This window comes from Erythrolamprus reginae, chromosome 4 (genome assembly GCF_031021105.1).
Source record: "Erythrolamprus reginae isolate rEryReg1 chromosome 4, rEryReg1.hap1, whole genome shotgun sequence".
NCBI lineage: Eukaryota > Metazoa > Chordata > Lepidosauria > Squamata > Dipsadidae > Erythrolamprus > Erythrolamprus reginae.
This window is the reverse complement of record NC_091953.1, coordinates 136,707,681-136,722,016: the sequence shown is the minus strand read 5'-3', so window position 1 is coordinate 136,722,016 and position 14,336 is coordinate 136,707,681. Positions and strand designations below refer to the sequence as shown.

Here is a 14,336-nt window from a genome sequence, read left to right as displayed (position 1 = left end):
ACAATCCAGAGAACTGATTCATCGATTGCGACTTTTACTTTAATGCAGTTTTTTCTTCTTCTTCCCGTGGACAATTGACCTCCACAGATGGAAGGCTTCTTCTTTCTCGGAACAATTTCACAAATGGCGTCAAACTTAAAAACATTGGTCAACCAATAACTAAAACGCTAAATGTCTATAGAGATTCCCAGTCATCCAGTTCCTGATTGTCCCAAAGGTGCCTTTTTAAATGGCAACTGGACTGCTTTTTCAAGGAGGAGGAGAAAAAGAGGAGAAGGAGAAAAAGGAGGAGAAGAAGGAGAAGAGGAGGAGGAGGAGAGAGGAGGCAAAGGAGAAAAAGAGAAGGGGAAGGAGGATGGGAAGGAGGAGAAGATAAAGAGGAGGAGAGAGGAGCAGGAGAAAGAAGAGGAGGAGGAGGAGAAGAAGAGGAAGAGGAGAAGAAGAAGAAGAGGAGGAGGAGGAGGAAGAGGAGGGGAGAAGAAGAGAGAAGAAGAGGGAAGAAGAAGAAGAGGAGGAGGAGGAGGAGGAGAAAAAGTGGAAGAGGAAGAAGAGGAAGAAGATGTTTCTTGAATCTTTCCTCTTAAATACTGAGAATCTCCATAGACATTTGGCTGAATCTTGACTAAATTTGTTCAACCAAGTTCCTACGGACAGCATTGGAATAAACATTCCCCCAAAGAAAACATCTCAGATCTAGGCCACATTTTCATCCATCAATCAATTCTCAGTCGCCAAACCTGCCCGGCGTCTTTCGCTGCTGACAAACATATCGCAAAAAAGGGGGCAAGCACCTTTTATACTCTGGTCCGTAGAATTGTGTCCCAGATCACAAACTATAGCAGACAAAAATTCAGTGGCTAAACATCTACAATAAAAGATTCTACGTGATCCCACAGGAAGGGACGAATAAGAAACAGAAGGCACAAATACTTTTTTGGGGGTACACTTAAGAGATGCAATTCCGCCGGCAGAAAAACAGAAACAGGGGAAATATAATTTGATCGTTCAGAAAGGGACAGTCCCATATTACAAATTCTAAAAAAAAAATCCCTTCCTTAAATTGATTTATGCTCCCCTCCACTGATGTTTTAATTATAAAATGTAATGCTGTATCAGTGCATAGTTGCTTTACGGAGTACTGTATAACACAAAATTTTGCAAGGCACACTTCTGATCCTTCAGGGCGGTGATGGCGAACATTTTTTTCTTGGGTGCCAAAAGAGTGCGCACCTGAGCTATTGCATATGCGTGAGTGCCCACACCCTTAACTCAATGCCTGGGGAGGGCAAAAACAGCTTCCCCTGCCCCACTGGAAGCCCCCTGGAGGCCAGAAACGGCCTGCTTCCCAACTTCTTGTGGGCCCAGTAGACTCATGTTTCGCCCTCCCCAGGTTCTAAAGGCTTCCCTAGAGCCAAGGAAGGGTAAAAACACCCTCCCGCATCCCCTCCCCGGAGGCTCTCTGGAAGACAAAATCGCCCTCCCGGAACCTCTATGTGAGCCAAAAATCAGGTGGCCAGCACACACATGCACACTGGAGCTGAGCTAGGGCAATGATTCATATGCCAGCAGATATGGCTCTGTGTGACACCTGTGGCACCCGTGCCATAGGTTTGCCATCACTGCTTTAGGGTTAGGGTTGATAATTCAGGAAATGACATCCACATGCTGCAGGCCTGTTTTGCCCCCGGTGGAATCTGCTGATGAAGGCTCCTCTGACCAAGAAGACATGAGTGACAGGGAGGAGGAGACAGCTCAGAAGGAGATCAATTCTCAAGCTCCTCCTTGGATTCAGAACAAGAATTAATGATACAGCCACGCATGTGGAGAGCGATGCATAGGCAGCAACAACTGAGAGATTATTATCAAAGAAAATGAGGCCACCTGTGGTTGGGTGGGGCTGTGGTCATTAGTGAGGCTGCTATAAAGAGCAGCCTGTGGGTTTGGCCATTGTGGAGGATTATCTGATTGTTGTGTTTCGTGCCTGCTTTGCTGACTTTGACCTTTTGGGTGCTGATTTTTCCCCGCTTTGAAACTAAACCAGAGCAAAGTGTGTGTCACTTTGTGAAAGAAGAAGGACTGTGAATTGCCTCCCAGCTGCAAGCTAAGTATCACAGGACTGATAAGGGACTTGTACAAATTACCAGTTTGTTTGGAGACGAGGGCTCTTGGCTATACCAAAAGGGGGCTTAGGTTAAGTGAATTTTCATTATAAAGAACATTGTTTGGAATTTTCAAACGTGTGTGTGTCTGAACTTTGTGCCTGTGAATTTTTGGGAGGATTCTACCAGAGAGCCCGACAGAACAACCTCCAGTTTTACTACTGGTGTGGCATCCTCATCCGTACCTGTAGGAACCCAATACTGATTGTAGAACCTCGGTCCACAGCACAAATTACCGCAAAAACCATTTTTAGCTGGACCTTCCTAACCTTAGGAGCAGGTTTCTGAAAACAAGCAGTCCGTAAAGCTGTCCGAGAAATTGAATTGATACAGTTGGTCCTCGACTTATGACAGCCCATTTGAACGACCGCTTGAAGTTAAAATGGTGACAAAATAAGGGAGTTAGGCCTGATTTTCATACTTATGACCACCACGATCCCACGATCCAAATTTAGATGCTTCTTGGCAAGTGACTCATATTTATTACGATCGCACTGTTGATCCCCTCAACTGACGACCAAAATCCACCAGGAAAGTAGATTCACAACCCCGTAATACTCATTTAACAACTGCATTGATTCCCTTTAACAAAAGTCGTCGAGAGAGTCGTAAAATGGGACAAAGCTTACTCTTACAACTGTCTCGCTCAGCAACACAAATGTCGGGTTCGACACCAGTTGTAAATCAAGGTCTACCTCCATACAGCTGGACCCCACAGGCTGTAACCCCATCCTCCAATTCAACCCAGCTGAATAAATACCACAATTTACCATTTTTTTAAAAAATCAATATTCAATCGATATCTCTTATTTTAAAGGCGCCAAAATAAGTTCCTTCCGGGGAGTGGTCCAGCAAGGAAGGATAAGAGACCTGGACGTTGACCATCTCTCCCGACTTCAGCTTGAAGAACCCGCCAACGTTTACCGAGAAAAAATGGAACTCGGATTCGCCCGACCAGTTTTTGGTACTCCCGCCTTTCATCAGGACGACCGAGTTTCTCCTTTTGGTGTCTGTTTTGATCACGTACACCATCAGCTGCAACATCTGACCAGTCAGGTTGCCCAACGTTTCGTGGTGCCTGAAGCACACATTGGCGTACAGGTAGTAAAAGCCGTCGTGATTGGCTATCAGTCTGCCGTCACTGAAGGTCATATTCAGCACGTTAGCCCAGCCTTTGTCATGGTGCCAGCACGTAAGGTTCACTTTCCCAGTGCCTGAGAAGAAAAGAATTTTTATTTTATTTTTAAGCATAATAAAATACAGTGATACCTTGTCTTACAAACTTAATTGGTTCCGGGATGAGGTTCTTAAGGTGAAAAGTTTGTAAGACGAAACAATGTTTCCCATAGGAATCAATGGAAAAGCGATTAATGCGTGCAAGCCCAAAACTCACCCCTTTTGCCAGCCGAAGCACCCGTTTTTGCTCTGCTGGGATTTCCCTGAGGATCCCCTCCATAGGAAAACCCACCTCCGGACTTCTGTGTTTTTGCGATACTGCAGGGGAATCCCAGCATCGCAAAAATGAGCGCTTCGCTGGGAACGGAAGTCCAGAGGTGGGGTTTCCCAGCGAGGGGAGCCTCAGCGAAATTGCAGCATCGCAAAAACATGGAAGTCCTTGAAACCCCACCTCCAGACCTCTGTGTTTCTGCGATGCTGCAATTTCACTGACACTCCCCTCGCTGGGAAACCCCACCTCTGGACTTCCGTTGCCAGCGAAGCGCCTGTTTTTGCGATGCTGGGATTCCCCTGCTGGGATTCCCCTGAAACATCGCAAAAACACAGAAGTCCGGAGGTGGGGTTTTCCATGGAGGGGATCCTCAGGGGAAACCCAGCAGTGCAAAAACGGGTGCTTAGCTGGCAATGGAAGTCCAGAGGTGGGTCATCCCAGCAGCAGCAGTGGGTTTGTAAGGTGAAAATAGTTTGTAAGAAGAGGCAAAAAAATCTTAAACCCCGGGTTTGTATCTCGAAAAGTTTGTATGATGAGGCGTTTGTAAGACGAGGTATCACTGTATTTGCTTCCACTTGGAGGGGGCAGATTAGAAATAGTCCTGGTTAATAGACAGATCCATCATCTTAGATTGTGTAGAATCTGATGCTTTAACTTTTAAATTAAAAAAACAAGGAAGACTCCGATTACTATAAAACATGGAATTACTTTTATGATTGGTTTAAAAGAAGAAATAAAAGCTCAAATTAAAATACAACAACGGCAATACCTTTTTCCCCCTTTTTTGATATAATAGATTAAATATGATACATATACAGTGATTCTTAGAATAAAATTTGTATGAAATTAAATTAATTAAGTAAGAGTGTATGAAAGCGGCTAAGAAAATAATAACAATTTTAAAAAAAGATAAATAATAGTATATACCGATTGTATTTTTCACCAGAAAATAATTTGATATCAGAGAAGACGGTTAGTTTTTCCTCCTCACAAGGGAATGTAAATGATATATACTATATTGTTTGTTTATTGTTATAGTCAACATTGTTTATTGTATTTAAATAATTAATTAACTGTTACTATTATTATAATTATTATTATTTTTGTCTGTATGTGTTTTGTTTTGTTTTTTCTTTTGTTACGTTTTGTAAATGTGTATATGTATACGTATTTTAAATCAATAAAAAAATTTCAAAAAAAAAATTTGCTTCCTCTTGGAGGGGGGAGATTAGAAATAGTCCTGGTTAATAGACAGATCCATCATATTAGAGCTGGAAGGGACCTTAGAGGTCTTCTAGTCCAACCCCTGCTCAACTACGAGACCCTATTTATTCATTTATTTAACAACATACGAACCTAAGAAGAGCCCTGCTGAATCAGGCCAAAGCCCATCGAGTCCAGCATTCTGTGTCCCACAGTGGCCCACCAATTGTCCATGGGGATCTTGAGCTGAAAGAGAAGGCAAGACCCTCCCTTTCCCCTGACCTCCAACAAATGGTGCTCAAGAGAATCCTGCCTGCCTCAACCAACATAGAGGCGGCACATGGACATCCGTTTCAATCACCACCGATACACTTGGCATCCCTGAATCTGTCTAATCTAACATAATACTAGGACAAGGGGCGCCTCCCTAAAGCTCATAGGTAAGAAAGTGAGGACAAATAAAGGGAGATATTTCTTCACTGAGAGGGTCCTTGGTTGATGGAATTCCCTTCCAGAAGAGGTCGTGACAGCTGTCAGCCTTGATAGCTTTAAGGCAGAATTAGACAGATTCATGGATGCAAAGTGTATCGGGGGTTATTGAAACGGATGTCCATGTGCTGCCTCTATGTTGGTTGAGGCAGGCAGAATTCCCTTGAGTACCATTTGTTGTGGGTCCAGGGAAAGGGAGGGTCTTGCCTTCTCTTTCTGCTCAAGATCCCCATGGACAATTGGTGAGCCACTGTGTGACACAGAATGCTGGACTCAATGGGCTTTGGCTTGATTCAGCATGGCTCTTCTTAGGTTCTTATGTTATTATTATTAATAATTAGCTTATTCAGCATGAAATGGAGCTTAGTTATTTTTTTTATTTTTTTATTTTTTTATGTAGCATGAGGCTGTATATTCTGCAATATTGGGACGATAGTGGGTCGAAGGAGGAGCCACTATGAGACAAAGATGACAGTTGATCTTTTAAAATTATGATTTAAAATGAGTTGATTTAAATCAAGTCTTTTTACTAGGGATACAGATTTGATTCAAATTGTCATTTAAATCATCTTGATTGAAATTAAATCCGCCCTGATTGCTTTGTACTCAGAACTGTATGATAATATGGTAAATGTTTGAAAGTGAACTTACCAGATGGAATATTGTGGCTATCGATTATAAGATGAGCAAATGGTGCTTTTTCAGGTTTGCTTTTCTTGGGTGAGTCTGACCAAGAAGCTCCCATTGTGGCTGTTGCGGAGGGAAAAAAATCATGTTAAAACCAGAAACTGAAATCTTCCCTCAGCTAAAGATTCCTAACAAGTAAGTGACACTTACATTTCTCCAATCTTGATTGGTCTTTCCCAGCGCTCAGACGCTGCACCTCCTAAAAAGGAAAAAAAAAGCATTTAATACAGTAGAGTGGGATTATAGCTAAGACTGTTGCATTCTAGGGGAGAAAAGATCTGTTCCCACATATTTAGTGCCACAATTGTAGGAGAAGAATTGGCAGAATCTGGAGGTGGAGTCAAAAGAGGGATTAGCCTAGAATCCCTACCTGGTCACAAAGGTTGTCCGAACGCTGCTGCAATGGGTGCTCAACATTTATCTGCGATGGGTGGCCAAACTTTTTCTCATCGATTGCTGAGTTTTGAATTTTTTGGCTGAGGGAAAATGGGTAATGGCGCCACTACACCCTACTCTCTGGAGTAGGGTGATAGGCCCAAGTTTCTTCTCGCCTTCAATCTCGAAACGGTCAAGAAATTCTTGGGCGGCACTGACTCTGTCGATTTTGTGTGCTTCATTAAACATCTTGGGCCCCCATCGCAGCAGCGTTCATGCCCTTCACATTCAGGTAGCGTATTACAGCGCACACTTCGCACTTGGAGGGAAACGGAATGAGGACGCTCATCTCTAACCTTCACCACAATGCCAGTCAATGATCTAGTACTGACCAACAACACTGCTCATTCTCTTCCGCTGCTTCCCACTACAAAACCAATTTCCCCCACAAACATAGAAACATAGAAACATAGAAACATAGAAGTCTGACGGCAGAAAAAGACCTCATGGTCCATCTAGTCTGCCCTTATACTATTTTCTGTATTTTATCTTAGGATGGATATATGTTTATCCCAGGCATGTTTAAATTCAGTTACTGTGGATTTATCTACCACATCTGCTGGAAGTTTGTTCCAAGGATCTACTACTCTTTCAGTAAAATAATATTTTCTCATGTTGCTTTTGATCTTTCCCCCAACTAACTTCAGATTGTGTCCCCTTGTTCTTGTGTTCACTTTCCTATTAAAAACACTTCCCTCCTGGACCTTATTTAACCCTTTAATATATTTAAATGTTTCGATCATGTCCCCCCTTTTCCTTCTGTCCTCCAGACTATACAGATTGAGTTCATTAAGTCTTTCCTGATACGTTTTATGCTTAAGACCTTCCACCATTCTTGTAGCCCGTCTTTGGACCCGTTCAATTTTGTCAATATCTTTTTGTAGGTGAGGTCTCCAGAACTGAACACAGTATTCCAAATGTGGTCTCACCAGCATTCTATATAGTGGGATCATAATCTCCCTCTTCCTGCTTGTTATACCTCTAGCTATGCAGCCAAGCATCCTACTTGCTTTCCCTACCGCCTGACTGCACTGTTCACCCATTTTGAGACTGTCAGACATTCCCCACGAGAGCTAGGGGCCTTGTAACCTTACTTTCCGCATAACCCTCGTAGGATCTAATTAACGAGGGATATTTCCTAGAAGAGAACTTCTCAGAGACACCGTTCCGCCCCCCAAACCATCAAGAAAGTGGTGACAATTCGGGGAGTGAGATTAAAGACACCGTCTTGAGCGATCTTCCAAATAAACGTGGGCGTGAAGGTTTTGATCCCTTATTCTCTAAGCCAAACCCAGAGAGGCTGATGGGAACCAGTGATGAGGTGAATACTAAGAAGAAGATCAAAAATCATTATCTTGCAGGAAATCAAATGTTTTCTAGCTCTGTCAGTCAGGAAGGAAACTGCAAAGAAAGCATCAATCTTTTAACCCTTTCAGGAACAAGCCACGAAAAGTGGCCCCATGAATCTCAAAGGAGCTACAAATATAAAAATATAAATTGTTATAATTTTATATTGTTATATAAAAAATAACAATATTGCTATTGTTATAATTAGATTTAAGACATTAAATAGTTGATACGAATTGATTTTTTTTTTTTTGAAGAGAAGTAAATCTGGATCTTTCCTCTTAAAGGGCAGTTATTTTAAAACAAGGGTTAAAAAACATGAATGAGATAAGTAAGAATGCAAGAAATGGATTGAATACATTTATTAGATAAAAGCAAACAGACCATAGAAATTTTGATAGCTAATAGCGCTTTGAACTTGAATGAGAAGAGAAAACAATCTTTGAATTCCAAGTGACAAAATTAGAAAGGGAGGTAGCACAAGATAAATAATGCATACTGAAACAACATAGATATATATATTAAGAATTTTAATTAATAATTTGGTGATTGATATTGTATTGTTTTGAAATTTGAAGGTATGTAATTTTGTATGTCTGTAAGGGTGGAGGGGAAAAAATTACAAAAATAAAGCATTTCAGTTAATGTCAAAAAATACAACCAGGGAATAAACTCTACCAAGGGGTCACAAAACCCCTCTCCTAATGAACTTCCAATATATATGAATCAGGAATAAAACTGGAAAGGACAATCTTGCACCTGGTCTCTCTTTGTTCCTCAGTTTCCTCATAGTTCTAGTACAATTAATCTTCAGTTTTGAGATGCATTCAGAATTTACTTTTAGACTTAATGAGTTTTTTTCTATTTGTCTCTTTATAGCAATAGCAGTAGCTAGTAGGAGGGAGGGGAGAAAAAGAAAAAGAAAAAAAGAGAGGGGGAAAGAGAGGGGGAAAGAGAGAGAGAGGGAGGGAGGAAGAGAAATAGAGAAAGAATTGAGGGAAGGAAGGAAGGAAGGAATTTGGTGGGAAAGGGAGGGAGGACAGAAGGGAGAAAGAAAGAAAGGAAGGAAGGAAGGAAAGAAAGAAAGAAAGAAGAGGCAGTAAAATGATAAAGAATGAAGAAAGGGAGGAAAGAAGAAAGGTAAAGGGGAGGGAGTGTAGGAGAGAATGTGGGAAGGAAAGAAGTAAAAAATAGATGTAAATAAGAAGAGGAAGAAAATTGACAAAAGAAAGGGAGGGAGGGAGGGAGGGAAGGGAGGGAGGGAGGAAGGGAGGAAGAGAAAAAGAAAAAGAGTGGAAGGAAGGAAAGAAGCAAAGAAAGAAAAAGAAAGAAAGAAAGAAAGAAAGATCTGTCGCAAACGGCCCTCGGTGTCACGTACCTCCTTGACAACCTCACTTAAGCCATCCATGAAGCCCTTCAGCCTGTCAACGCAAACATCTCCTGAGGAGAGGCCCACTGGAGGCCCCCCAGGTGAAGTGCTCCGTTGCCAGGGGCAGAGACAAGTCTCAGCCTGACCTCAGCTGTCAGCTCCTGGGACCGCTGCCAAGGTGGACGGAAACAGGCTCCCTCAACTGACCAACGTCTGCCGTGGCGATTGTCTCCTGCCCAAGGGATGGCCGCCTTCCCTGGGATTGATATGCGCTTTGCGAAAGGCCTTCTGAGGTCTTGCACACACGCACACAAAAGAAGTCCCCAAGCCAGCAGGAAAGAAAAACAACATTGTGTTGACATTGCGCATATCAATGTGATAAGCTGGTGGTTGTGGGGTTCACTCCCGTTTGCCAAGAACTGAGATGGAAAAAAGACTCCTTGACATGAATGGAGAAGTGAAGAGTCTATCTGTGTGGTTTTGGACCATGCCAAGTGTCTCCACAAATCCAGCTGAAAACTGTCTACTAGCTTTGAATGTTCACCTTAAGAACATGAGAACCTAAAAAGAGCTCTGCTGAATCGGGCCAAATCCCATCAAGTCCAGCATTCTGTGTCCCACAGTGGCCCACCAATTGTCCATGGGGATCTTGAGCAGAAAGAGAAGGCCATACCCTCCCTTTCCCTTGACCCCCAACAAATGGGACCCAGGGGGATCCTGCCTGCCTCAACCAACATAGAGGTGTCACATGGACCGTTTCAATAACCACCATGGATACACTTGGCATCCCTGAATCTGTCTAATCCTGCCTTGAAACTATCCAGGCTGACAGCTGTCACGACCTCTTCTGGAAGTTAATTCCCATAAACCAATTAAACCAATTAATTCCTTGACCCTTCTTGTTGCCCTTTTTTGCACCTTTTCCAGTTTTATTCTATCCTCCTTGAGATGCAGTGACCATAACTGCACACGTTACTCCAAGTGTGGTCTCACCATTGATTTGTACAGAGGCAATACAACACTTACTGACTTATTTTTGATTCCCTTCCTAATCATGCCAAACATGGAATTTGCTTTTTTTACTGCTGCTGCACACTGGGTTGACATCTTCATTGAGCTGTCCACCAAAACCCCAAGATCCTTTTTCTTGGGTTGTCTCAGAAAGTTTGGACCCCATTAGTTGGTAGGTATAATTGGGGTTCTTTGCCCCGATATGCATAACTTTGCACTTGTTTAGGTTAAAATGCATTTGCCACTTTGTTGCCCGCTCACTCAATTTCGAGATCTTTCTGGAGCTCCCAACAATCAGTTTCACTTTTCACTACCAGGAACAATTTAGTGTCGTCAGCAAACTTTGCTACCTCACTATTTACTTCTACATCCAGATCATTAATGAATAAATTAAAAAGTAATGGTCCCAAAATTGAACGTTCATCTTCATCTTCTTCGGAGGACTCCAGAGCCTCTCCAATTAATGTCCTACAAGTTCTACTGCTCCATTTCATTGCTTTTTCCTTTCTTCACCTCATCATCCCTGAGACGGCTTCTCTGAAATTGTTTTCCTAGTAGCTAAAATTCCCTAGTCACACGCTATAGCAACAGCATTTAGACTTATATAGAGTGCTTTTCCAGCTCTCTCTAAGTGGTTTACAGAGAGTCAACCTCTTGCCCCCAACAATCTGGGTCCTCATTTGACCCACCTTGGGAGGATGGAAGGGTGAATCAACCTGGAGCCGGTGGTGAGATTTGAACTGCTGAACTACAGCTAGCAGTTAGCTGAAGTAGCCTGCAGTGCTGCACTCTAACCACTGCGCCACCACAGCTCTCTAACATTGTTCATTTCCATGCTATGGTTCGGCCTTCTGTTAAGGGGATTGTCTGTCTTTCAACTATGACAGGTGTCAACCATGCTGAACAGACTCGGGGCGGCCCACAGCAACAGAAAACAATATATAGTACAAATTCAATAATTAGAAAGCTAAATTAAGCCTGTCGGCAGAGCCAGGTCTTTAAGGCTTTTCGGAAGGCCAGTAGGGTAGGGGCAGTATGGATCTCAGGAGGTAGCTGGTTCCAAAGGGCTAGAGCCACCATAGAGAAGGCCCTCCCACATGGGCACTCCAACCAACATTGCTTAGTCGATGGGACCCAGACAAGGCCAACCCTGTGGGATCTAATTGGTCTCTGGGATGTATGTGGCAGGAGACTAGTGATGGGCTCCTACGGGAATGGTCAGGAACACAGTTCTGGTAGCAAAAACGGAGCTCCACCCCAGAGCACTCAATTTGCACTGAAAGATGTTGAAACAAAATGTATAAGCCACGCCCACAGTGTGGTAGCAAAAATTTTGGTAGCCCACCACTGCAGGAGACGGTCCTGCAAATAGCCTGTGGGGCTTTATAGCGGCCGTCCAGTTTCTTCTTAAGAGCCAATAAAGGTTAAGGTAAAGGTTTCCCCACGTATGCATGCTAGCCATTCCCGACTCTAGGGGGCAGTGCTCATCTCCATTTCTAAGCCGAAGACCCAGCACTATCCAAAGACATCTCTGTGGTCATGTGGCCAGCATGACTAAACACCGAAGGCGCTCGGAGCGCAGTTACCTTCCCACCAAAGTTGGTCCCTATTTCTTCTACTTGCATTTTTTATGCGCTTTCGAACTGCTAGGTTGGCAGAAGCTGGGACAAGTTAGCGGGCGCTCACTCCGTTACGCAGCGCTAGGGATTCAAACCGCTGAATTGCCTACTTTCTGTTTGACACACTCAGCATCTTAGCCACGGAGCCATTGCTTCCCCACCTAAAGAGATAACACCACTCTGTAAAGCCTTAGTAATACCACATGTAGAATTCTGCATCCATTTTTGGTCACCCCACTATAAAAAAGATGTGGTGACTCTAAGAATGAAGAGAAGAGCAACCAAGATGATGAGGGGACTGGAGGCTAAAACAGATGAAGACCACACTCGAAAAGAAGAACATTCTTTATATTTTACTTCCAATGTGAGCTTTCCGCATGATTCGGAAAGGGTCGAAGGTAACCCAAAACTTTCACCAACTTTCAAACCTGGAGTAGGCTGACCTTTTGCATTACTCTCTGAAAAGCCTGCTTCATCCTTTGACACGATTCAGACAACAGCCTGGTCTCCTGGTTGTCCAAAGTGGCTTCTTGCATATCCACGTTCCCGTGAAGTCTCAGGAAGGACCTTAAACAGTTGGTATCCTCTTCAGAAATCCGGTGAGGGTCCATCTGGAACAAATTATTCGACAAGCTTAAGTGCTCTGAAGTCATACTTGTTGAACCCCCAAGATATAGAACAACACTATAGCATTCATTCATTCGTTCGTTCGTTCGTTCGTTCGTTCGTCCGTCCGTCCGTCCGTCCATCCATTCATTCATTCATTCATTCATTCATCCATCCATTCATCCATCCATCCATTCATTCATTCATCCGTTCGTTCGTTCGTTCGTTCATTCATTCATTCATCCATCCATCCATTCACTCATTCAATCGTTCAATTTCTATGCCATCCTTCTCCTGAGACTCAGAATGTAAGCAATCACAACCATTTTTATTTTATTTTAAGAGTAAGTGTATGTACAGAGCAAAACAAAAATATACACACAACCTTAAAAACAAGAGAGATGACCTTGCTCTCTCTTTCCTTACGTGTTATCACTTATACATTTCTAAGTTACTTGCAGATTTTCATATCGGTATCTTACATGCTTATACGATTTAGCTCTATGTTCTTATAATAATAGTAATAATAACTTAATTTCATAATAAAGACTTAATTACTAATAGCAGGTAGTGATCATTCTAAATCAAATAAATGTATCTTACCTAATCTTGGAATGTCTAACATTTAGCTAATTCTTGCCTATCTATACTGCTCAAAAAAATAAAGGGATCACTCAAATAACAAATCCTAGATCTGAATGAATGAATGAATATTTCATTTGCACAACTATTCCATTTGCACAAGAGCATCTGAAATTGACTGTCAATCAGTGTTGCTTCCTAAGTGGACAGATTGATTTCACAGAAGTTTGATTTACTTGAAGTTATATACTATTTTTTAAGTGTTCCCCTTATTGTGTTTTGAGCAGTGTATATTCTAGCATATTTGAAAAAAAGCTTTTAATTTTCGTTCTCATAAGATCTCCTCAATGTGATGTATTTAAGCTAATTATTTTCTTTCTTGTTGGTTTTTTTGCAACCAATTGTACCATTTATCCCAAATTTTGTAGAAGACCGAGTCTTCTTTCTCTTTTATATGCATAGTTAATCTATTCATTTCTGCCAATTCCATTACAGTAATACCTCATGATACGAACTTAATTGGTGCAAGGAGGAGGTTCGTAAGACGAAAGGTTCGTAAGATGAAACATTGTTTCCCATAGGAAACAATGTAAAGTCAATTAATCCGTGCAACCAAAAAAACCCCCGCAAAAAACCGGCTTTCGGTGACTGCTGGGAAGCTGCACGGCTGTTTTAAAAGGTGACAGCCGGCCTGGGGGGCTTCCCAGCACCCCCCCGAACCCTGAACCCAGGTTCAGGGGGTGCTGGGAAGCCCCCCAGGCCGGCTGCGACCTTTTAAAAGAGCCGCGCCGCTTCCCATCTGTCTCCTGAAGCCGAACGCCAAAGCCGAACTGCCGCGTTCGGCTTCGGGAGACAGCTGGGAAGCGGCGCGGCTGTTTTAAAAGGTGACAGCCAGGCTGGGGGGCTTCCCAGCAACCTCCCGAACCAAACCCGGGGTTCAGAAAAATGTTGCCTCTTCTTACGAACTTTGTTCGAGTTACGAACCGGCGTTCGGGAGGCTTCTGGGAAGCCCCGCCGCCCGGCTGTCAACTTTTAAAACAGCCATGCGGCTTCCCAGCAGTCTCTGAACGCCGGTTCGTAACTCAAAAAAAGTTCGTAAGAAGAGGCAAAATTTTTCTGAACCCCGGGTTCGTATCACGAGTTGTTCGTAAGACGAGGGGTTCATATCTTGAGGTATCACTGTATTTTGTTTTTAATATGTACATTGGTGGGCGTGGAGTCTTTTTTCCAATTTGGGGCGTAACAGATTCTTGAAGCTGTGATCAAATGTATAATTAAATATCTATCATCTTTTTAAATTTTTGTGTCGACCATCCCTAATAAGAAAATTTCTGGTTCGAATTCAATATCAATTTGTGTAATATCTTTTGTCCAATTACAAT

The 14,336-nt window shown here is 42.7% G+C and overlaps 1 protein-coding gene across 1 annotated transcript; it reads right to left on the bottom strand.

Annotated features, from left to right (window-relative positions):
* Nucleotides 1-2,951: 2,951 nt before the first annotated feature.
* Nucleotides 2,952-12,377, bottom strand: TNFSF11 (TNF superfamily member 11). Its single transcript, XM_070751880.1, has 4 exons — nucleotides 12,210-12,377; nucleotides 6,136-6,184; nucleotides 5,950-6,048; nucleotides 2,952-3,373 (listed from the first exon to the last, which is right to left on the bottom strand). Exons 1-4 carry the CDS (start codon nucleotides 12,375-12,377, stop codon nucleotides 2,952-2,954), a joined length of 738 nt encoding a protein of 245 aa, XP_070607981.1.
* Nucleotides 12,378-14,336: the final 1,959 nt, after the last annotated feature.